The 26,108-nt window shown below is 43.2% G+C and overlaps 1 protein-coding gene across 12 annotated transcripts in view; it reads right to left on the reverse strand.

Annotated features, from left to right (window-relative positions):
• The window catches only part of LOC135215424 (peroxisomal trans-2-enoyl-CoA reductase-like), a 468,052-nt gene that overhangs the window by 88,160 nt on the left and 353,784 nt on the right, over positions 1-26,108 (reverse strand). For 11 of the 12 annotated variants that reach the window (XR_010314679.1, XM_064250058.1, XM_064250050.1 and 8 more), the window contains exons 3-4: positions 6,391-6,514; positions 4,658-4,818 (exon numbers count right to left, since the gene is read on the reverse strand). Coding sequence is in view for 11 of the 12 variants with exons in the window: in XM_064250058.1 (XP_064106128.1) it covers positions 4,658-4,818; positions 6,391-6,514 (285 nt within the window). In the remaining variant the exon portion in view is untranslated. Of the gene's footprint in view, positions 1-4,657; positions 4,819-6,390; positions 6,527-26,108 lie in introns of all 12 variants that reach the window. The other variant, XM_064250059.1, reaches the window with a different exon arrangement.

The raw sequence follows: 26,108 nt of genomic DNA on the forward strand, positions 1-26,108 counted from the left end.
AGAGCAATCGTGCCCTCGCACCGAATGCAAGGGCATAAGGATCAATTCCTACTGAGCGGAACTTGAACCAAAATAAATATTGATGCAATCAATAATAAAAGGAATAACATGAAAAAGATCTTGCATTATTACGATTCACTTCACAATGAATTAGGGTCTCGGAGCGAGCGCATTTGCCCCTCCCTCGGTACCGAGCGCAAGGGTAAAGGATCCATTCCCGATTATGAACGGAAACCTTGATCCATAATGAATTGATGCAATCAAAATATATATGAAAAGTGAAAAAGAATACTGCGCTTGCAATTTCACTTCATACAAAATAAAAAGGGGAAGGATCAATTCCCGGGAAATAGCGGAAACATTGATCCAAGTAAATAATGCAATCTCAATAAAATATGAAAATGAAAAAGAACTGCACTTGCGATTTCACTTCATTCAAATAAAAAGGGGAAAGGATCAATTTCCGGGTAAGAGCGGAAACTGATCCAAAATGAGTTAATTTGCTACAATCCAAATAAATATATGAAAATGAAAAAGAATACTGTACTTGCGATTCCACTTCCATACAGAATAAGTTTTCGTGCCGAGCGCATTCGCTCGGCAACGAGCATACAGGTCAAAAAAATATAAATGAAAAGGGCACTTACTTGCGATTTTCCACACATTTCCAACCAAAATATAAGCTCGGAGCGAGCGCTCTCCCGCCCTCGGCACCGAGCATACACAATACGAGGATCATTTCTGGGAAAAATGAATTCCCGCACTTACGCCCTTCAGTCCCGGCACTCGGGTAATCGGAGGGCGTGGAGAGACCAAGATCCTTTAATTCGCAATTGAATTCAATGGAAATAAATATGAAATGATTGTACTTACAATTCAGTTTCACTATATAAATAGAAAAAGAAAAACACAACCATGCGAAAGCAACGACGATGAAGCAGGCAGAGAGCGATGATACACGTCTACACGCCAGCAGGCCGAAAGCAAAAGTGATTTGTTTACCTCCCAGTCGCGCTTTGCGCGAGCTGTCGACAAGCAGTTAACTACCGAACCCCTTGTTCGAAAGCTTACGACCTATCCAGCTGCCGCTAGTACCTTCCTATTGTAAAAGGACCGAAGGTTTGTATGCCGTGTCGGAACAAGCTCCATTTCCAGATCCATAATTCAATCACAATTCAATTAATAATGAAAAAATGAAAAGAGTACTTACAATTTCATTCACAACCAACTAACAAACCAGTGAGAAGAAATTGTAAACTTTCAAAGCACACGACGAAATAGCGGGCAGAGAGCGATGACGAGCACGTCCTGTCACACCACGGCCGAAAGCAAGAGTGATTCTTCACCTGCCGCGCGCACGATCGGACAAGCAGTTAACTACCGTTCTCCCCTTGTTCGAAGCTTACGACCACCCCAGCTGCCGCTAGTTACCTTCCTATTGTTAAAGGACCAAGGGTTTGTATTACGTATCGGAACAAATTAAGTTTCTGGTTAGATTACAACGCAAATTCCAAGTATCCAAAGAGAGACATTATCCAGTAATTTGATGAGAGAGAGAGAGAGAGAGAGAGAGAGAGAGAGAGAGAGAGAGAGAGAGAGAGAGAGAGAGAGAGAGAGGCGTCTTCCGACGCTCTGAGTTAACGACGCTTTTAAAAAAACGCATACTATGATAAAAATTCTTTATAGTTTACCACAGTATATTAAGAAAAATAAGTTTCTGGTTAGATTACAACAAAAATTTTGAGGTTATGATGATTTTCGACACTTTTTATGTCGTATTTTTCTAATTTTTTTAGTGACGCCTCATATGCGGAACTAGTTTCCGAGTGAATGAATACTAGCTTGCGATGCGCAAAGTTTATAACAGTCCAAAAGCGCAAATAATAAAAAAATCATTGCTTGTTTCCAGTAATACGTACATAATAACAAAACTAAGTTTCTGGTTAGATTACAACGCAAATTCCAAGTATCCAAAGAGAGACATTATCCAGTATGTAATTTGATCGGAGAGAGAGAGAGAGAGAGAGAGAGAGAGAGAGAGAGAGAGAGAGAGAGAGAGAGAGAGAGGTGTCTTGGCAAATGAGATCATTTGCCAATGGTCTTGGGGATTGACGTAACGTTTTTTTCTGAACACATAGGACAGAGAAGTGTTCATTTCATTAAACGGCCTCTGACTCATGCCAGTAAATGTTTTTGTTTGATACTAATAATATAACCTATTTAAAGATACGTTTACTTTAATTAGTCTATATGATACGTAAATAGTAATCAACTGTTCTTGTAGCCCTCAAGATTTGGCAATCACTCCAGGTTGTACATAAAACTTCAAGAATGTAGTGTCACCAGAGGATTACAATAGTTTTTACCTTCAAGAACCAGCATTTTTTGATGAAAATCTCCAGGTTGTACATAAAACTACAGGAAACAATATGTAGTGTAACCAAAGGATTACAAGTAAGGTTTTTATAACTTTTTATTAGTTTAAGACATTTTTCCGTCGTTCCAGCTTACGACGATTTTCAGGTTACGACGCGTCTTAAGAACGGAACCCCAGTCGTAACCCCGGGGACTGCCTGTATATTTAAACGAAAAGGTTTTCGGTAAATACAAAAGCTAAGTTGGTGTTGTTGTGACAATACCATAAGTATCTAAAATCGAAACTGGTAACTCCTGGGAGGTTGCAGGCAGCCCCGAATTGCAGTTCAATTAGGATTTGTCGTCTCGGTCACAATCCGTAGAATTAACTACGGTATGCGCCTACACCCCGGACAACTCAACTGCTTAACAGAATCATGTCGCGAGGGTAATATACGTAGTATATTTGTAGGTTTCTGTACAAAGACCTTCATCCTAAATTCTTTTCCATTCCAGGAATGAGAATAAGGATAGGAAGCCAACACCTTTCATTCTCTAATCAAGAGAGTGAAGGAGAAGTCTTACCCGAAGGAAAGCTTCAATGGTGATAACAGAATACCGAAGACGATAGTTCAAGCCAAACTGGATGTTCCCGTCCGTTCTTCTCTATCCTAGGGTTGGCCGCCTACTGTGAGATATTCTTCCTTCAGCAGCAGTGCTTCTTCCGAGCGCTAGAAATTCCAGGAATTCGAGCATTCGGCGAGTTTCCCGATAATCGTAGTAACAATTATCCAGGATTCTTGTCTAGCCCACTCTGGACCATGGTTTCGCCCAAGTGTCTGCCATTCAAAAAAAAAAAAAAAAAAAAAAAAAAAAAAAAACACACACACACACACACTTTGAGAGTGCTAGAAATTCCGAAGAATTCTAAGCGCTCGGCGAAACCCCCACCGAATTCCTCAGCCGATCATCGGTTGGTGGTCCTCCTGATTCCCGTAGGAATTGAGGATGGGGCAGGATCCTTCCTCAACAACGGTCCCCCCCCAGGAACACAGTCCCCAACGTGTAATCCTACAGAGAACACACTGCAGGATCCCTCCCCTTTCCCTCTTAGCCGTAAGGAGAGAGGGAATGGGGGAGGAATTGGATACTCACTCGCCTTCCCAGCAGAACTAGCAGTTGGAGAAGCGAGTACGATCAGCCATCACCTTGAATGCGTGGTCCAGACGGACCGTCACGTGAACAGCGGTGATGGTACTTCCAAGAGTCTGGGAAGCGTCATCCGTCCTTGCCAGCCCCCCCTACCCTGATGCTCCTACCCTTCCTACTAGTATGCTAGTAGGTTGGGAGGACTGCAGGCGATTGGCAACCAACGGTGGCGATCGAGCTGCAGGTCTGGACCAGCGGCTTCTTGTGGAGAAAGATGGACCAAGGAATGTGTCAGGGGAGCTGTTATGAGAGCTCTTCCCCTGCCTACCAGGAGAACCGGTAGGCTGGGAGGACTGTGATGATCATTAACCACGGTGATGGTCGAGTTGCTGGTCTGGACCGGCTGCTGGTCAGGACCAGCGGCTGGCGATCATTCCCCGAGGTCGTTGTGCTGACGAATCAGCACAATGACCTCAGCAAAATTCCTCTGGATGTCAGGAGTGCTCGCATTTTGAGGAGTAGGATCATCAAGCCCCTCCAGCAAGAGCGATTCCCGAGACCCTCCTTCTTCAGAGGGAGGAACAGTGGCAGACTCCTCCCAGTCTCCTCCTGCCACTTGTGCATACGACCCGGTCGATCCGAGGACTGTGCCTGGCACATAGGACGTTGTGGCGGGATCGTGGGGGGGCGCGCCCCTCATGATCACTCCTTGTTATCTCACCCTTCCTGGTGTAACCCGAGAAGTTGGAGGAACAGGAGAGGAAGACCTGACGCTTCCCCCCTCGCTCACTGGCAGAACCGGTGTGCTTGAGGGACTGCAGGCAATCGCCAACGGTGGCAATCGAGCTGCAGGCCTGGTCGGGCCGCTCCCCTGGGGCGAGCGGCTGGACCGAGAACATTTCTCAAGGCGCGTTGAACCGCTGGAACCAGCCGAGGCTGGTTCCTGCGATCGAGGGGACCTCTTACCAGCCTCTGACCATGGTAAGTCTAGGACCGTCACGGCAACCCTGGGAATGTAAATCCCAGGAAATAAAGTATGCAACACAGCAAAAAGTTAATTTATGATGCTATACACAAAAACAAGAACAAAAAGAAATCATGGCATCTCTTTTCCAAGATGGACAACTCAGCAGATTTAATATTAAACGCTCACCTTCCCTGCACATAAGAAAAGTTCCCGTGAGATTAGTCTCCACAACAGCATTCCAGCCTTTTAAACTCATATTAGCCACAGGTGATGGAAACTGCCCACCTCCATTGTTTACCAAATAATCTATCCTTCCAAGCTCATTCACTGTTTGGGATACCAACGTCCTGTAAAGTCCAATGAAAAATTCTTAGATTCTTAAAATTTCAGGATTTTACAACAACAAAAAAACAACATACTTATAAATGTCCAGAACTTTCAACTGTCATCATCAATATATCATTAGCACAGAACACTTTAACTGACCCAAGAAGTTCAGTCATTGCTCCACCCATCTATCTGTACCTGTGATTCTGTATTTCAACTTTTCCTACTTAGTGCATTCAATTACATACACACACTCACCATGAGATAGGTGCAATGAGGGGCATAGTGCAGATGATCAAAGAATTGCTGTAGTGTTTTTTTTTTTTTTTTTTTTTTTTTTATAAAAATGAAGTTAATTTTTATGTTATGAAGCTTTGCTTGGGTAACTGATTTTCTATTCATGTTCAGTTGTTTTATATACTTATGTTTTATATGTGACCGTGTGATATCTGATCATCCTGGCTTATCTCTTTGATTTTTACCCTTTTGACAATTAACCTTCTGGTATTCTTGACCTTTTCGTTTACCTGATAACTTTCTTTCCAACTGTATTTCATTCGTTCTTTGACAATGTCTCAGTAAAGACGAAAGTGCTTGTATACATATAACTAAAATTTTATGTATTTAATTTTATTTCTTTTATGACATTCTTAAATATAAATTTAGGGGCTGATAGTCAGGCTATAAAGCTAATCAGGAGCTAATATCCATGTGTCCTGACACTCCAAATTGAGTCAGTTTGGACTGCACTTTAGGATGTAGAACTTTTAAAAATGTTGCATTTGTAGAATGGAGGGGAGTAAAACATTCAGAATTAGCTTATTAGGCACTTTGTGTAACTGTAAGATGACCTTATAAAGCATTTTATTTATTTTATTAAGTGTGGGTCCATCTGATTACGACTTGTAGATGACAGAAAACAGAAATAATGGTACTGTACTTTCAAAAATTTATTGACATTTTCCTCTTAAGCATTCAAAGTTCCCCTACCAGCTTTGTTGTTGATAAGATCATACCACAGCCTGGACACAAGGAGTCCACCTCCAGATGCCCTGAAATCAACAACACTATCTTGCATACACACTAATCTCTCAGTAGACATCTTACACTTACTGAGCACAATGAGTAAGCAGGCTGGTACATGCTATAATGCTCAGCGTAACCAGTCATACATTTGGTAGTTGTATACAACACCCAATCCCGAGTGTTTACTCACTTCCTGCTTCATTCACAAGTAATCCAACTAATCTATTTACTGTGAAACCTTCTAGACTTGTAAAAATGTTTCAATACTGTCATTAATCACACAATGGTTATTTTATCAGCAGAGAGGTACTGCATTCAGGTACATATACTGATAATGAAGAGCACTAGCAGGTATGAGAATATTCCTGTATGTGAAATAGTTTTCTAAAAGTGTTAACTAATATAAATTACGTAGACATTTTTTTATTCTATTGCCTTCGCTGGATGACGATTTTGAAAAACAAGAGTTGAATATCTTTAAAAAATTACAATATCAACACTATCTCAACACTTACAATAAGCAAGGCATATATTTCTCATAATTTGTGAAGACATTCAAATCTTACTTGACTTGATCCTCCTTCCTTATATTGCAGACTTTTGCAAAGACTGACTGCCCTTGGGGATCCATCTCTTGACTGGCTTTTTTTAATTTCTCTTCATTTCTAGAAGCAATCACAACTCTACAGCCTGAAAATTAAACTACAACAACATATTTCTTCATGCTATGCAACATATGAAAAACATCAGGGTAAGAAAAAAAAAATTAAGATAAAAAAAAAAATTTTGATGCAGGATTATCCTACCATGAAGCACATTTGCTGCAGGGAAATTTTTTCGTAAATATTACCTAAAAATAAGTCTTTACTAAAAGCATTAAATGTGTTCATAATTCCAACAAGAATCAAATGGTAATATTCTAATATATATTGTTTAAAATTTATGTAAATTACATGCAATGTTTTGTACATGCAGTACAGGAGTTCCTGCTCTGGAATGCACTGAAGAATTTGTCTCTGAAGTTTTATTATTTATATTGCTACAGACCACAGAATCTACTTTCTTCAACATACCCGTATGAAAGTTGTCAACAGAGTACTCATAATAGCATAGTCTCCAGAACAAACCATTGGGTCTGAAAGGTAAGACATACTGGAAGATATGTGCCTTTAGTGCCCATAGTGCCAGACACAGGAGCAAGCAGCTATTCATTCTACCCGAGCACAAGAGCAGGCGGTACTTGCACAAGATGAGTCACTGATGCCAGCAGTAGCCCTTACATATGTTAAAGATAGCCAAGGAGATGAACATGAGATGTGTCTTACTAGTGATAACAAGAAGTAGCCCATCAATTTTGGCTACAGGAGCATTATTTGGGATTGCACTCACTCAAAATGAGTCACTGCTGCCAGCAGCAGCACTGGCTACTGGTCCTATTGCCTGGCAGACAAGTAGGTGCCAATAGTACCTCAGCACAGGCAAAGAAGACTAACATTACTCCAAAGACAGATCTACTACAATGATAAGATCCTCTTGGTCTGAAGGAGAGGCAAAATTCTCTGGGAGATCCTGTAACAGTGTATGTAAACTTTAGTTTCATCTGCTTATGAAAGGTCGGTAAAACAGATTTTTAACCTTCTCATTCAGGACCTCTTCAAGGGCAGGTATGACAAAGACCTCAATAAAGATGATAATTCCCCTTCATATAATGTCTCCTTCTATTACATAAGAGCCAGTGAGGGTCACAGCAATTAGCACCAACATGACAAATTAACTCTAGGGTGCAAACTCACCCTACAAACACTGCAAAGTACACGAGGGTCTTTCTCTAGGCTTGGCATGAAATTGTTGCTCTGTTAATAACTACGTACATACATAAAGTAAAAATAAAACAAAATTAGAAGGATCTGTAATATTAACCCTTAAACGCCGAATGGACGTATTAAACGTCGAGTCAAAATCTCCCCTGATTGCCGAATGGACGTACCATATGTCGACTCAAAAAAGTTTTTTTTTTAAATTCGTGGAAAAATACTTACTATAGGCCTACCAGCCAAAAACTTTTGAATCACGCGCCTTGGGTGATGCTGGGAGTTCACGGATCAAGGCGTTTTTTTGTTTACAATTGTTACGCAGGTGCGCAAGCGCAAATTTCTTTCTTATCGCACTAAAAAGTATCAGTGACACATCTCAAAAATTATTTCGTCACTTTGACATAATTTTTGCACCATTTTAAATTATCCGTTATATGAAGTATTATATATGAAAATGTGCGCAATTTCATTTAGAATACAACAAAAAATACTCATGATTGTAACTTTTATCAGTTATGAAATATTTCCATATAAATAACGATAAGTGACAAAATTTCAACCTTTGGTCAACTTTGACTCTACCGAAATGGTCGAAAAACGCAATTGTAAGCTAAAACGCTTATATTGTAGTAATATTGAACTATTTACCTTAATTTTGCAACAAATTGGAAGTCTCTAACACAATATTTCGATTTATGGTGAATTTATGAAAAAACTTTTTCCTTACGTCCGCGCGGTAACTCTTCCAAAAAAAATCATACATGCGATTGTGGTAATGTATGCACCATTTTAAAATTAGCCGTTACATAAAGTTTTATATATGGAAATGTGCGCAATTTCATGCACAATACAACTAAAAACAACCCATGGTTGTAGCTTTTATCAGTTTTGAAATATTTTCATATAAAAAATGATAAGTGACAAATTTTCAACCTTCGGTCAATTTTGACTACCGAAATGGTTGAAAAAATGATATTGTTATGATACAATAAAGTTTCATACATACTTACCTGGCAGATATATACATAGCTATCGACTCCGTCGTCCCCGACAGAAATTCGAATTTCGCGGCACACGCTACAGGTAGGTCAGGTGATCTACCTGCCTGCCGCTGGGTGGCAGGACTAGGAACTATCCCCGTTTTCTAATCAGATTCTCTCTTCCACCTGTCTCCTGCGGGGAGGCTGGGTGGGTCTTTATTGTATATATCTGCCAGGTAAGTATGTATGAAACTTTATTGTATCATAACAATATCATTTTCATACATTCAACTTACCTGTCAGATATATACATAGCTGATTGACACCCTTTGGTGGAGGGCAAGAGACAGCTAATTACTGACTAGACAGGTAAACAACATATGTTGTAGGTATTTATAGACCTTAGTTCCTCTGTGTTTCTAGACGAAGGATTGACTTCCTAGCTATTGCATAGGAGTCTGCTTCGTCTCAAGAGCCTTAGCAAGATAGTGATCTGTGGCCAAGAGTTCTTGTGGGTCTACCGATGGGGTCTTATCCACTTACTCGGTCGAGCCTAATTGGCATTTGTCAATGGGTGCTAATCCGCTTATATGACAACATGCCTATGCCTATTGGCATAACTAAGGAGCGCAACACCGATCCCGATCACCTGTTCCTAACATGAGGGTTCGCGCTAAATTGAAAGAGAGTTATCCCCCAAACTCCTTTCAAACCTCCAATAAAAATCATTGAGTTAAAATAAATTCAACTCATTATAAAGGATCAGTGTCGGCTCCTTTATCCCAGCAACGTATCCGCTGATACGTATAAACCAAGAGAGAAGAATCTCTCGTAGGTTAACTTGAAGTCCTTCGTGTAATGAGCAGTCAACACATAGTTGCATCTCTCATATGTTAAAGCTAATATGTCTTCCTGACATATTGTTACGAAAAGAACAAGAATTTGCAAAAGCTCGCACTTCATGAGCTTTTTAAATTCTCAGCTGTTTGAAGGTTATCATCAAGTCACGTTATGAAGTGCTTTAGAGATCACCATTGTTTCAAAGAAGACTAGGACTTTCTTTGAACTGGATCTCATCTGGATGAAGCCTAACGCCTGGCTTGCGCCTGGCTGGCGCGAGGAGTATCCTGTTTAGAATACTCCTGGCGCCTGACAGTCGTAAAACTCTTCGAATACTCCTGCCGTCTGGAAGGCGCATATCGCTCCAAATACTCCCTGGCGCCTGTTAGGAGTATTAAGCTCAGAATACTCCTGGCGCCTGGCAGGAGTATCGCGCTTCGAATACTCCTGGCGCCTGGCAGGAGTAGCGCTTCGAATACTCCTGCGCTTGGCAGGAGTATCGCGCTTCGAAACTCCTGGCGCCTGTTAGGGAGTATTAAGCTCAGAATATCTCCTGGCGCCTGGCAGGAGTATCGCGCTCCGAATACTCCTGGCGCCTGGGAGGAGTATCGCGATCGGAATACTCCTCGTCCTCGGAATACTCCTGGCGCCTGGCAGGAGTATCGCTCTCCGAATACTCCTGGCGCCTGGGAGGAGTATCGTGCTCGGAATACTCCTGGCGCCTGGCAGAAGTATCGCTTTCCTAGGAGGAGCATCGTGATCGGAATACTCCTGGCGCCTGGTAGGAGTATCACGTTCCGAATACTCCTGGCGCCTGGGAGGAGTATCGTGCTCATCGGAATACTCCTGGTGCTTGGCAGGAGTATCGCGTTCCGAATACTCCTGGCGCCTGTTAGGAGTATTAAGCTCAGAATACTCCTGGCGCTTGGTAGGCACATCGCCTTTCGAATACTCGAAATGGTGCGCTCGGTAGGAGTAAAAAGTCTAGAATACTCCTGGCTCCTGGGAGGAGTATCGAGGTCAGAGTACTCAAGGCGCCTGGCAGGAGTATCTCTTCCCGAATACTCCTGACTATGGAAGGAGCATCTAGTCCGAATACTCCTGTGGCTTGGTAGGAGTATCGCTCATGGAATGGCCTTTCGAATGGCAAGTATATTGCGCTTAGCGGGCGCTATACTCCTATCAGGAGTTCTCTCTTCTCCAGTTGGCTCTTGCTGCTTGGATGAAGATCTTGGCCTAGAACGATCCTACAGTAAAGTCAGGCTCTTGCGCCTACTTGGCGCCTGGCTCCTAGTTGGCGCCAGACGCTTGGCAGGAGTTACTCCTTCCACGTCTCGCCTGCCTAACGCATCGCTCCCCCCAGAGATGGCCGCTTGTGCGACAACTCCCCTGTAGGGTTCGTCGCGCCCGACAGGAGATCGGTATTTGGATCTCTTAATCGGAAGTCTGTCATCCTTTTTACGAGTAGGCTCTTTAGAAAGTACTCCTACCAAAGACGCTAATTGCTCCTGCACATTCATCAAAATTTAGTCAGCTCCATCCAGTAGACAATAGGAAATCTCAAAAGTCCAAGAGACAAGTCTTCCTCCGAGGAGGATCCTTATTGCATACTTCCGTTGCTAACGAGTTCTCCTCCTACATGTTGATGAGTTTTCTCGTTGCAGAAGCTTCCCCTATCCTTGCCCGAAGGAAGGAAGGAAGGAGCTTGGAATTTTAAAGAGATTCTGAGCTGAAATTGGTTGATTTCTAGCTCTTGAATGTATCTCTCTGAACCTTTTGGGAAGTAGTTTGAGCCCTTCTCGCGTTCCAAAGACTCTATCAGTAAACGTTTAAACCTTTTCTTCTTCTGTCGATGACAATGTCACTACATTACCCGGACAACGAAACCTCTATCTGAAAGCGTTGATCCAGGAATAAAAGGCTTTAGTTCTCTTGCCAAACATACTATGCTGGCCAGAACCCATTGCCGAGTCGTCATAGAATTCGATTCCAGATTCTAAAGCCCAAAATTTCACTTGTCCTTTTGATCGTTTAGGACCAAGAGAAACATTTGATTAGGAGCAGTTCCATCTTGTCGGAACACGGAATCTGAGGCCCAAATTAGGATCCCATTCTAAGTATAAGATCTCTTACTCTTATCGTATAGAGGTATTGTATAAGATCCCGAAGATCTTAATTCTCTACTATCTCTAATATTCTTTGTCTAGACAGAATATATCTTTTCACTGTGTTCATTGATAGCATAAATTACCAAGGTGATTCTTCCCTCTGAAAGGGAAGAAAACCATTATGTGGTTCACAGAGGTATCGGAAAGAGGACAGTTTCCCCTTCTATCTAGCACGATCTGCAGCAACTCTATGTCTTTAACATATTTAAAGGAATTATCAAGCTTCCCTTGAAAAATCCTCTCATTCATATATACTTCTGGTCAGTCTGCACGCAGACAGACTCAGAGTGAATAGGTTTTTCAGGCTCCATATTTATAATAGATTCGATCAAATCTCTACTCTCTTAGAAAAACCTTCCGACACATGCTGAAAGAAGAACGTGACCTTCTGTGAATCCAACCTTTTATTGCCAAAATGATGCATTCATTTTCTTCCTTAGACGCCCATTTATTTAATATGTGTTAAGAATATATACAACTAGGGGAAAAAAAAAAAAAAAAAAGGACTAAAGTTTATTCCCCTATTTAATTTAAAGTGATGGCCGTATCTTGCTACCTCCTTCCGTTTCGAGGAAAAGGAAGCAATCTATAAGAAGCTCGTTCATCTTCTGCCTTGCGAAGAGATCTGTGAATACTTTCCGCAGGGTCTGACAACTCTTTCCAATGAATGTTAAATCGTGCTCTGCCGAATTAAAATTCTTTATAATCTATCACATGTGGTAAACAGCATTCATCTAGGAAACTCTTGTAAGGATAGTAGGAACGCTGTAATTAACCACGGTGTGTGCATAAGGCTTAAGCGTATCGTTATCTTAAGGTGAATTTCTACTACATTCTTTCCTCGCCGAGGCAGAGAGATATCCTTAGCAAAACGAATACGATGTTTTATTCATGTTTGCCTAAAAAATCCCCTCAATTCGTGGTTAAGTCCCTGATTGTATGGGGAATATACGGTGAAGCATTCGATCCCTTAGGAGAGAAAGATGTAACCAACCGTTCAAGACCGAGAACCGGATGGTACTAGATTGGCTCACAATTACAGCCGTGTCGTTCACTGCCTGGCTGCATTCATTCGAGTGCCAGTTACTCCCTTCAATGAATGGATATAATAAAATATTCTCGAGTCTAAGAAAGCTCTCAATAATGCAAATTTTAGCCAAACAACCTTTGTTAAATACCGAGGCTGAATAGGTATTGTCCGTAACAAACCTTTTAGCGAAGTCCGTTTTACTATGGAAATCCTGTAAGGGATATAGACAATTCCGTAGCGAACCAGAAAGGGCAACTATGGTATGCGTAAATATGACTTGTATTCAGTAGTCATATACAGCAAGCCTTCTACGACACTCTTTCCTTTCCGACATGCAGAGAAAAGAATAGAAATCTTACTCTCTTCGTTCATTTCGTCAATAATCCCGAATGAGTATTAGTCGAAAGATATTGCAAATGACAACCGAGGATCGAAGAGAATCTCTCCAGCTTTTATTATCTTGGAGATAAGTCCGTATTTTACGCCTTTCTTATCTGGAAGAGCCTCTAATCAATGAATGAGAGCTCGTACGAATCTTGTTCAACTTCCAAACGATTGCCCCTCTTTCTGTAAATGGTTGGTTGCAATCTTTTTTAGAAGGAGGATGATTTTAATATCCTCTTACTAATACTGAACTAATTCTCACAATTCTGCTCTATCTTCCATTCCTCAATTTGGGGCAAGATTGAGCAACCGGAGGAGAGCGCTTCCTTTCGAAAGGTGAAGGGCTATTCGCAGTACCGACTCTAACCTGACAAGGGCTACGGCAGCCTGTGCTACATCTTGAGTCCCTGCCTGGAAAAAGCCGAACTTGCTCTTGCCTTTATTGCATTAAGACGATCCTGACAAGGGCAACGGCCGCCTGCGCGACAACTCCCGTCCCTATCAGGAGAAGCCTCGAATGTCTTTCACCCTTCGCCTGGAGGACTCTCGGCGTTGTCAGGCTCTTCTTGTAGGAGAAAGTGTCTGGCGCTAAGCAGGAGTATCTGCCTAGAATACTCCTGGCGGCCTGTGGGAGGAGTATCGCGAACGGAATACTCCTCAACCTCGGAATACTCCTGGCGCCTAGCAGAAGTATCGCTTTCCTAGGAGGAGTATCGTGATCGGAATACTCCTGGCGCCTGGTAGGAGTATCACGTTTCGAATACTCCTGGCGCCTGGTAGGAGTATCGTGCTCGTCGGAATACTCCTGGTGCTTGGCAGGAGTATCGCGTTCCGAATACTCCTGGCGCCTGGGAGGAGTATCGTGATCAGAATACTCCTGGATCCTAGAAGACGTGTCGCCCTTGGAAAGTTTTCTTGTTGGAAAGTTCCGAGCATCTGAAAAGGCGATCCTCGCTGGAAAGGTTCTGTACGTCTGGAAGGTTATTCGAATCTGGAATCTTCCGCCTTCTGGAAGATTCCGCTTGTGCGGAAGGTTCTGTGTGCGGAAGGTTCCGATCTCTTGTACATTTGTTCTTGCTTAGAATTCGACAATACTTCCATTTTCTACATAGCCCTCCCTTTCTTCTGAATGAGAAGGACTTCCATTTACCGATAAAGATCTGGTTCATAGGTCTTTCAGGCGCTTTGCGCCCATATTCAGGCCCTTCAGGTGCTTTGCGCCTCGTTTCAGGCGCTTTGCGCCTTGTTTCAGACGCTTTAGGCGCATTGAGCCTCGTTACCGGAGCTTCATGCCCAAGGAGCTAGAAGCTTAAAAGTTATATATATGTGTACTCACTAAACGAGATCCATATAATCATTCGATCAACAAATATTCTTTAATATCTAATTCGTTCTTCTCAGAATAGATATATTTTCATATACTTCTCCTTTCTCCGTCTCTTCTGAGGTTCCGATAGCCAGACGAGATTATCTTGCATCTTCATTTAATCTACGCCGTTGAATGTTTCTACTCCTTATTCGTCAAGACGATAATAAAAAGGGGAACACATTGAATTAGGATGCCTTTCCAATGGCTATCCCTGGCAGTCTGGGACGTTCTACAGAAACCTGCCGGGGAGGGGACGCCTGATCGGTGGGGGTTCTCCATAACCTCCGTAAGGCTTTCGACATTCCTTCTCCTCTGGGCCTGTGAGCTTGGAAGAGGTCTAGGCCTGGGAGCGAGACAGAGCCGATCAGACGCACCCTCTATTGCAATGGGGAACACTATAATCACTTCTTACCTTATAATAGCTCGTATCTAGAGCTACATTCCTTTATCTTCAAATTGCAAATGAATTTGTAGTTTCGTGAAGTAAGAAGGTGATGAGGAAACAAACACTACTAGTACTGTTATATTCTAACTGCTTGTCAGAACGAGGGCTATAAAGCTTCTAAAGAAAGTATATCTAGTTCTATGTTTTCTGACTTCCTCAAATAGGAAGTTACCTTATTTTCCTCAATCAAATTCTAACATTTATTACCCTTTATCAAAGAATAAATATTTATATTTCCCTTTCTTGCAAACTATGTAATTGTCTACCGAAAACTTCGGTAGTTACACATACTCTATATTCTTCGAAAACTTCGAAGTTAATTCATAAAAAGTTATTAAAAAGTTATTAAAAACGTATGCCAAACCACCGATCCAGTACTTCCCTGTAAAAGTCGGCCCAGAAGATCGATGGCGATGAAACACGAAAATCAAATCAGGAGGGAAAGCAAACATATGTTTACCTTCCCAGCGACAGAGAGAATCTGATTAGAAAACGGGGATAGTTCCTAGTCCTGCCACCCAGCGGCAGGCAGGTAGATCACCTGACCTACCTGTAGCGTGTGCCGCGAAATTCGAATTTCTGTCGGGGACGACGGAGTCGATAGCTATGTATATATCTGACAGGTAAGTTGAATGTATGAAACGCAATTGTAAGCTAAAACTCTTATTTTTTAGTAATATTCAATCATTTACCTTCATTTTGTAACAAATTGGAAGTCTCTAGCACAATATTTCGATTTATGGTGAATTTATGAAAAAAATTTTATTGTTAGTATACAATAAGGTTTTGTACATACTTACCTGGCAGATATATACTTAGCTTTACGTCTCTGACGTCACGACAGAATTCAAAACTCGCGGCACACGCGACAGGTAGGTCAGGTGATCTACCTTACCCGCCGCTGGGTGGCGGCTGTAAGAACCAATTCCCTCCCTTTCGTCAGAATTTTTCTCTTCCACCTGTCTACCTGAGGGAGGCTGGGAGGGCCGGGCCATCAATCGTATATATCTGCCAGGTAAGTATGTACAAAAACCTTATTGTATACTAACAATAACATTTTGTACATGAACTTTCCTGTCAGATATATACTTAGCTGATTGACACCCTTGGTGGAGGGAAAGAGACAGCAATATTAATATGGGGGGAAAAGGGAAACACACCTGTTGTAGGATGTAAAATACAACCTTGGTTCTTACTGTTTAGGCAGAAGACTTCGTAGTTACTGTCTATTAGTCTGCGTTGCCTGAAGAGCTCAGCGAGGGCGTGACCTACAGCTGACAGACTCTTGGGCGTCTATCAAAGGGATTTGGTATCCGCTTACTTGATAGAATCTGAGCAGGATCTTGTCAAAGGGGATTCGCCCTCTTATATGACAGAACCTAACCACTATCATTGCAAGGAGCTCAAACATAAACCGATCACCTAACCAATCTAATCATTGTTAGACATACGACATGAAAGAGATGCCTACCCGCATGCTCTTTCAAACCACCAAAAAACTTACAACCTAAACAAGGGGGAAAAAATATACTACAAAGGATATGTCTCAGCTCCCTGCCCCAGCACCGAATCCGCTGATACGTACGGGCCTAACGCGAAGCACTTTTCATACGTGATTTTTGATGTCTCTCAGATAAGTGGTTTGCGAAGAACTGAGTTGCAACGCCAGAATGTTGCTTCATAATATACTCAAGGATATGTTTTATTGAAAGTTAATGAAGTGGCAATAGCTCTTACCTCATGAGCTTTGCCTTCAGAAGCTTGAATTGACTTTCATCACATATCGCAATGTGCTTCTTTCACCAGGCTTCTGATGAAGAAAGAAAGCGCATTCTTCGAAAGAGCCCTCCTTGGATCTCTTACAGAGCACCAAAGGTTGACATCATTGCCCTTAAGTTTTTTCTTTCTCTGCAGATAAAACTTTAAACTTCGTACTGGGCAAAGTGACCTCTCGCTTGTCGCCTACTAAGGCAGATAAACCTCGGACTTCAAAACTCCTAGGCCAAGGATTTGAGGGGTTCTCATTCTTAGCCAAGAACGAAGGCAGGAATGCACAGATCGCTGCATCTCCTCTGAAACCCCACTTTCCTTCTATTGCATGGAGTTCACTAATCCTCTTTGCGGAAAGGAAAACCAATGCCATGAGAAAAATTGTCTTCCTCGTGAGGTCTCTAAAAGAGGCAGACTGAGGCGGTTCGAACTTAGGGGACCTAAGGAAGCGTAGCACTACCTCCAGATTCCAACTCGGAATCTCTGGCAAAACCTTTTTGGATGTTTCAAAAGATCTTATTAGATCATGAAGGTCTTTGTCTTTCTGAAATGTTTAAGTCCTCTGTGCCTAAACACTGCAGCCAGCATGCTACGATAACCTTTAATGGTTGATACCGCCAGTCCACTTTTTCCCTAAGGAAAAGTAAGAAGTCTGCTATTTGGGTACAGAGGTACTGGAAGAGGAAAAGTGATGGTTCCTACACCACCGTCGAAAGACGTCCCACTTCGATTGGTAGACTCTAAGGGTAGAGGGGGCCTTCTTGCTGCTGCGATAGCAGTTGCAGCTCTTGCAGAAAACCCTCTCGCTCTGACCAAACTTTTGACAGTTTGAAGCCAGTCAGACGAGAGCGGGGGAGGTTTCTGTGATACCTGTCGAAGTGGGGTTGTCTGAGCAGATCGATCCTCTGTGGTAATGATCTCGGAATGTCTACTAACCATTCCAGTACCTCTGTGAACCATACTTGTGCGGGCAGAAAGGGGCTATCAGCGTCATCCTTGCTGCCTCCGATTCTGCAAACTTCTTGAAAGTTTCTCCCAGTATCTTGAAGGGAGGAAAAGTGTACTTGTCTAGGCCCTTCCAATCTAGGAGAAAAGCATCTATTGACACTGCCCTCGGGTCCGATATCGGAGAGCAGTAGTTGCCTATCCTCGCATTCTTGGCTGTGGCGAAGAGGTCTATGTGAGGCCTGCCCCAAAGTCTCCACAGGTCCTGGCAAACATCCTCGTGAAGAGTCCACTCCGCCGGCAGGACTTGATCTTTCCTGCTTAGGAGGTCCTGCTCTGACGTTCTTTTCTCCCTGTACGAACCTGGTAAGGAGACAAATCTTCCTTTCCTCTGCCCACAGCAGAAGTTCTTTTGCTGTCTCGTACAGGGAGAAGGATTTTCAGTGAGAAAGGTCCCCCCTTGCTTCCTGATGTATGCCAGGGCCGTGGTGTTGTCCGAGTTTATCTGAACTACTGAAGCTAGGACGTAGGGCTCGAATGCTTTCAAAGCTAGCCAAACAGCCATCAGCTCTTTCTTGTTGATGTGCCAGGTCACCTGTTCCTTCTTCCAGGTGCCTGACACTTCTCTTGAGCCGAGCGCTGCTCCCCAACCTGTTTCCGATGCGTCGGAATACAACACTTGGTTGGGGTTCGGAATGTGAAGGGACATCCCTTCTGCAAACCTGAGAGGGTTCGCCCACCAAGAGAGGTCCTTCTTGATTTCTCTTGAAATCTTGAAGGAGAACTCTAGGTTTTGAGAACGACACCGCCAGTTTCGATGTAGAAAGAACTGGAGAGGTCTGAGGTGCAACCTTCCCAGAGAAAGGAATTGCTCCAACGAGGAGAGTCCCCAACAAACTCATCCACTCCCTCGCTGTACATACGTCTTTCTCTAGGAAGGCTTTGACTTTCTCTGACCCTCAGGCAATCCTTTCTGGAGAAGGAAAAGCCCGAAAATCCAGAGAAACCATCTGAATCCCCAGATAGATACGATCTTGACTGGGGATTAACTGAGACTTTTGAAAGTTCACCAAAAGTCCCAGAGAACTCGCCATGAAAAGGGTCTTTTGTAGGTCCTCCAAACATCTTTTCTGTGACTGCTCTGATCAGCCAGTCGTCCAAGTAAAGGGACACCCTGACTCCCTCCAAATGTAGCCATCTTGCTACATTTTTCATTAGTCCTGTGAAGACCTGAGGGGCTGTTGAAAGGCCGAAACACAAGGCCATGAATTGGAATATCCTTCCTCCCATCATGAACCTGAGGTATTTCCTTGAAGAAGGATGGATCGGCACATGGAAGTAAGCGTCCTGAAGATCTAGGACACCACCAATCCCCTGGATGAAGAGCCGCCAACACTGAGGATGTCGTCTCCATGGCGAACTTCCTCTTTTCTACAAAGAAATTCAGGGCGCTCACATCCAGAACCGGTCTCCATCCTCCTGAGGCTTTGGAACTAGAAACAGGCGTGTAAAAGCCCGCGTGAGCATGGGTCGCTCACTAGCTCTATAGCCTCTTTCTCTAACATTTGTTCTACTGCCTGCGTTAGAGCGTGGCTCATGATGGGATCCCTGTACCTGGCCACCAACTCCCTCGGAGTCGTCGTCAAAGGTGGTCTTTCTGTAAAGGGAATCAGATATCCTTTCCGGATAATCGAGAGGGACCAGTTGTCCGCTCCTCTCTTTGCCCAGGCTTCTGCGAATCTTAGAAGCCTGGCACCTACTGATGTCTGGAGGACTTATTTCCTACTTCTTCGCTCTGGATGAGCGCGAGAAGGATCTTCCTCTCTTGAAGGGTCTATTACCTCTTGAGGTAGAGGCTCTAGAGGAGGGACCCCCTCGAAAGGGCTCCTGTCTAGCCGGAGTCTCCTTCTTAGTCTTCGTCTGGAAGGAGGTCCTAGTTTCCGGGCAGACTGAGCGAGCATGTCTTGAGTAGCCTTCGCAGAGATAGCTCCCGAGATGTCCTGGATTATCTTCTTTGGAAGAGAAGCGGGCGAGAGTTGTGAATAAGAGTAGCGAGGCTCTCTGAGCATGAGAGACGGACTTTGTCAGAAAAGAGCAGAAGACCGATCTTTTCTTAAGAACCCCTGCTCCAAACAGGGAGGCTACTTCGCTCGATCCATCTCTAACTGCCTTATCCATGCACGTCAGTACACTGTTGAGATCCTCCGGGCGAAATGGAATCCGGGTTCTGAGTCCTTTTAGCCAAGACCCCCAAAGACCAGTCAAGGAAGTTGAAGACTTCCAAGACTCTGAACATTCCCTTCTCCAGGTGGTCGAGCTCGTTCATAGCCCAGGTAGTCTTAGCCGACAAGAGGGCCGCGAGCGTCGTGAGGCATCCACCAGTGAAGAGAAGTCGCGTCTGCAGATGACGGAAGACCCAGGCCTAGGGGTTGCTCCAGACTCATACCAGAAGCCTAGTCTGCCCGTAAGCTTAGAAGGAGGGAAAGAAAACACAGTCTTCCCTTTTATCCTCCTTAGAAAGAAGCCAATCACCAAAACCTCTCAAAGCCTTCTTCATCGAGATGGTTGGCTTCATCCTCACACAGGAGGAAACCTTCGTCTTCTTAGAAGTCGAGAATAACGAGAGAGGAGAAGGAGGAGCGACGGGAGTAAGAGCATCTCCAAACTCTTGAAGAAGGAGGTCTGTCAGGATCTTGTAGGACGAGACCGAAGAATCCTTAACCAAGTCCTCTTCTGAAGGTTCCATTTCATCCACCGAAGAACCTTCGGCTTCTTTACGAGAGCAGCTGGACTTCTCTAAAGAAGTGCGTCTATCTAGTGATGAGTGTCTGGCAGCCATCTGGCGCCTATCAGGGGAAGCCAAAGCTTCGGGAGAGCTCCTATCGAATACGTCCTTCCTACTCCGATGAGTGAGTCCTCTGTGATCCTGTAGTCTGCTCCTAGATACACGGGAGTCCAAAGGGGAGCGCCTGCTAGGAGAGGAGAGCCTACTATGCTCACGGCGCCTAACAGAATCCATGCGCCTGTCAAAAGGAGAGCGGCTTCCTGGCGAACTGCGCCTAAAATGAGGAGAACACCTGCTAGGCTCTTGGCGCCTACCAACAGGAGAGCGAATCCCTGGTGAAGATCGCCTACTCGGAGACAGGCGTCTACCATGATCCAAATACTTAGATCGAGACGCGTGGGTCTCTGCAAAAGCTAGTCTATCAGCCAAGACATTTCTTTCAGGCTCTTTACGCCTGAACAGAGCGGCTAACAGGTGAACTGCGCCTATCAGGAGAGAAGTGCCTATCTTCCGCACAGCACTTGGCAGCGGGAGAGCGGCTACTTGGGGAGTAGCGCCTACCAGGCTCTAGGCGCCTAACATAAGGAGAGATCCTGTCTCTGGAAGAGTCCATGTAAGAGGAGGCTCTCTTATCCGGAGATTGGAGGTTCTTCGGAAAGGAGCGAGAAGACGAAGCTGTGCGCTTATCTTTAGACGAGCGCCTACTAGGCACTAGATCCCTTTCTACTGGAGAAATGAAGTCGCCAGGATAAAGCTTCTTGGGCGATTGGCGCCTGGAAGACGACAGGCGTCTGCCGAGGGAAGAGCGCCTCATTCCATCCGCTGTTACAGGAGAGAGAGCCGCCTCCGACTTAGAAGGCAAAGCAGGCGAAGGTAGCCTAGACTTCTTGAAGGGGAGAGAGACGTCCTTCTTACGACGCGTGCCTCCAGCCAAGGAGCCCGCCAGAGCCGAAATCTGAGCTTGCAGCCCCGCAAGAATCCGAGCTGGAGATCTTGCAAAATCCTCCACAGGGGATGAGGATCGAAGCCTACTCTGAGGCGAGAACTCCCGATCCCTCCTGGGTTTCTTGATCTCCACTTCAGGCTCTTCCGGAAAACATTCCGGGCTGGAAGGAAAGGCGCAAGGAGCCTTCCAGGCTCTCTTCAACGGTCGAGATGAATCCGAGGTGCTCCATCCTCTTCTAGGAGAAGGTGATGAAGAAGAAGAGAAGCATTGGCGTAACACCTCCTTCTTGGGGCGAACTAAGGCAGCCTGGGAACGAACATCAGGATCTACCGAGGGGACGCCTGATCGGTGGGGGTTCTCCCTAACCTTCCTGCGGCTGTTGACTTTCCTCCTCCACTGGGACTGGGAGTCTGGAAGAGGTCTAGGCCTGGAAGCATTAAGAAGCCGATCAGACGCACCCTCCACTGCACTGGGGTCACTGTACAAATCACCTTCACTATTACTCTTACCTTGCAACGAACGAATTTTCTTCTCCATGCTAAGGATCGTGGCTCTCATGGTTGCCACTTCCGAAGGCGTATCTTTAGGTTCGATGCAGGGAGCAGGAGCTGAAACGGGAGAAGGAACTAGTGCTACGACAGGATTGTCTACTTCTACCTCGCTAATACGAGACTTACTAGAACTTCTAGACGAAGCTTTTCTCACCCTGTCTTTCTCCAACTTCCTTAAGTAGGAAGAAAGAGACTTCCATTCACCCTCATCCAACTTCTCACACTCATTACACGGGTTAATAAAGGAACATTCTTTACCCCTACATTTCAAGCATACTGTGTGAGGATCTACCGTTGCTTTCGGTAGCCTCACCTTGCATTCATCCATAGAGCACCCCCTAAACATAGAAGATTTCTTAACCTCTACATCAGACATCTTGAAATCAAAGAAAAATCCAAACCAATATCCGAAAACAATCCACAAGCGCGTATGCCAAGCCAACAAGATCAGGTACTTCACCGATAGTCAGTCCAAAAATATCCAAGGCAACGAGAAACGAATAAAGCTGTCAGGAGGTAACAACCACAGGTGTAGTCGACACCGGCGACAGAAAAATTCTGACTGGAAAGGGAGATTGGTTCTTACAGCCGCCACCCAGCGGCGGGTAAGGTAGATCACCTGACCTACCTGTCGCGTGTGCCGCGAGTTTTGAATTCTGTCGTGATGTCAGAGACGTAAAGCTAAGTATATATCTGACAGGAAAGTTCATGTACAAAAATAACATTTTCCTTACGTCCGCGCGGTAACTCTTCCGAAAAAATCATATGTGCAATTGTGGTAATGTTTGCACCATTTTAAATTAGCCGTTACATAAAGTTTTATATATGAAAATGTGCGCAATTTCATGTAGAATACAACGAAAAATAATTGAAGGTTGTAGCCTCTCACATTTTTGAAATATTTGCATATAAATCACGATAAATAGAAAAAAACCACGTTCGGTCAACTTGGACTCTACCGAAATGGTTGAAAAACGCAATTGTAAGCTAAAACTCTTATATTTTAGTAATATTCAATCATATACCTTCATTTTGCAACACATTGGAAGTCTCTAGCACAATATTTCGATTTATGGTGAATTTATGAAAAAAACTTTCCTTCCCTCCGCGCGCGGATTCTCCGCCATAAATCTCCGAATTACGTACATCGCATTCTTGGAAAATTTGCTCCGTTTCATATTAGGCATTTCATAGAGTTTTATATATGAAAATGTGCGCAATTTCATGTAGAATAAAAGGAAAAATATTTGAAGGTTGTAGCTTTTCTAATTTCCGAAATAATTGCATATAAAAAAAATTATAAAAAAATTTCGACATTTGGTCATTTTTAACTCGTCGGAAATGGTCGAAAACTGCAATTGTAAGCAAAAACTCTTACAGTATCGTAATATTCAATCATTTGTATTCATTTTGAAACAAATTGGAAGTCTCTAGAACAATATTTAGATTTACGGTGAATTTTTGAAAAAAACATTTTTTTACGTCCACGTGTTACGAATTCGTACATCATTTTGTGATAATATTTTTCCGGTGTTGCTTTTATTGTTTTACAATGTATTATATATCAAAATGCAATTTAGTGTACAATACAACGAAAAAAAAAGAAACTCGTTAGCTTTTACTGTTTTTTGCACAGCGTGATTTTAATACAATTATGTATGAATTTTCTTTTTTTCGCTACCATATATCTCATTATTTACATATGATAATGATATTATTTTTCATTTCTGATGATTGCATACTAAACTTCAGGCAATGACAAAAAAAGGAGCCAAAAATGAACTCTTAATCTTCAAAACTAAGCGCGCTGTGATTTTTTGAAAAAATTATTTTTTCTGCTTCCGCGCTCACTCAAAACCGGCTCCAGCATTCGGGGGTGTTTTTTATTTTTACCGCTTCGGCGTTTAAGGATTAATGAAAATCAATGTGAATTTAATGAAAGAAAATATATAGATTACACATATATGCAAAAATCAAGTAAAAAGAAAGTGAAAACTTCAGATAAATGAGATAAACAAATTCACTTAAGAAGTACAAAGCTTTAATGCACTTAAACAAACCAATAGTTAAACTGATACTGGAATGATAACAAGAGCTTAATAGTGTACCTGACTAAAGTGCATACAAACTTTAAAAAGTGTAAAGTGAAGTTGCTGCTCTGAGATACTCAGTGGTTCTCGAACATCTTAAGGCAAAATGCTTATCACATTTAATTTGGTCCCACAAAGGAAAAATATAAGATAAGACCACCACCAATGGCAAGCTCCAATACAGAAAATATTACACAACCATGAATTAGGCAAATATTATATTGTATGAGCGCAGATCAATGAAACCTTGGAGAGGAAACATTGAAGTGTTTCAACGGCAGACAGACTTATGACTTTACTGCCATTATACTTTACTAATACTTTACAAACAGAGTTCTTCAACCTGGATGTGCTGACAAATTTAAAATGACAATTTGTCAAAAAATGCATTTTTCCAAACTATACAAACCATCGGTCCTTTAACAATAGGAAGTAGCTAGTGGCAGCTGGAACAGTCGTAAGCTTCGAACAAGGGGAGAACGGTAGTTAACTGCTTGTCCGATCGTCGCACGCCGCGCGACTGGGAGGTAAACAAATCACTTTTGCTTTTGGCCCATGCAAAATACGCAGAGTGAGGGGTGGCATGAGGAGGGACTATATGTAAAGGACCTCAGGTTTGTATAGTTAGGAAAAATGATATTGTTATGATACAATAAAGTTTCATACATACTTACCTGGCAGATATATACAATTGGAGACCCACCCAGCCTCCCCGCAGGAGACAGGTGGAAGAGAGAATCTGATTAGAAAACGGGAATGGTTCCTAGTCCTGCCACCCAGAGCAGGGCGGTAGATCACCTGACCTACTTGTAGCGAGTGCCACGAAATTTGAATTTCTGTCGGGGACGACGGAGTCGATAGCTATGTATATATCTGCCAGGTAAGTATGTATGAAACTTTATTGTATCATAACAATATCATTTTCATACATTCAACTTACCTGTCAGATATATACATAGCTGATTGACACCCTTTGGTGGAGGGCAAGAGACAGCTAACTACTGACTAGACAGGTAAACAACATATGTTGTAGGTATTTATAGACCTTGGTTCCTACCTTATCAGGTGGAAGACTTCGTGACTGCTGTCTAGGAGTCTGCTTCACCTCAAGAGCCTTAGCGAGATAGTGATCTGTGGCCAAGAGTTCTTGTGGATCTGTCGATGGGGTATCATCCACTTACTCGACAGAACCTAAATGGCATTTGTCAATGGGAGCACATCCACTTATATGACAACACGCCTTTATTTAAGGAGCACACAACCGATCCCGATCACCCGAACCTAACACCCGTGTTAGTTCTAAGATTGCCAAGAGCTATCCCCAAACTCTTAGCAAACAACCACAAACTCAATAACCGCACATACCATAGTACAAAAAAAAAATTTTGTACCCCTCTAAAAGTCAGCTGTCACTCGATCTCCTAGTGAAGAGAAGTGAAGGTCGCCTGTGCGACACCTGACACTTCCATGCACAGGAAACTCAAGAACACATCCAACAAGAGGGTTACATACATTATTAAGGATCGGTGCTAGCTCCCTTACCCAGAACCGTCTGTGCTGACACAAATGGACCTAGAGAAAAACATTTCTCATACGTAACTCGCACATCTTTTAAATAACGAGATGCAAACACAGAGTTGCATCTCCAATAAGTTGCATCCAAAATGTTTTTAAGTGACATATTTCTTTGGAACGCAACAGAGGTTGCGATTGCCCTAACTTCGTGGGCTCTCACTCTTAAAAGATTAAAAGAATCATCTGGACAATTCTTATGAGCTTCCGTAATAACACTTCTAACAAAGAAGGCTAAGGCGTTCTTGGACATTGCTCTCTTGGGGTCTTTTACTGAGCACCAAAGACCTTTTTGCGAACCCCCCAACTGCTTCTTCCTGTCCAGATAGAATTTAAGAGCTCTAACTGGACAAAGGGATCTTTCTGCCTCTCTGCCCACCAAACTAGTAAGTCCTTTTACCTCGAAGCTCCTGGGCCAGGGATTCGAAGGGTTTTCATTTTTGGCAAGAAAGAGAGACTGGAATGAACAAATTGCAGAGTCTTCTTTGAAGCCGACTCGTGATTCAAGGGCGTGCAACTCGCTGACTCTTTTTGCCGTTGCAAGAGACATCAGAAACAAACACTTTCTAGTGATATTACGAAATGAAGCAGTGTG

Source organism: Macrobrachium nipponense, chromosome 5, assembly GCF_015104395.2.
Source record: "Macrobrachium nipponense isolate FS-2020 chromosome 5, ASM1510439v2, whole genome shotgun sequence".
Taxonomy (NCBI): Eukaryota; Metazoa; Arthropoda; class Malacostraca; order Decapoda; family Palaemonidae; genus Macrobrachium; species Macrobrachium nipponense.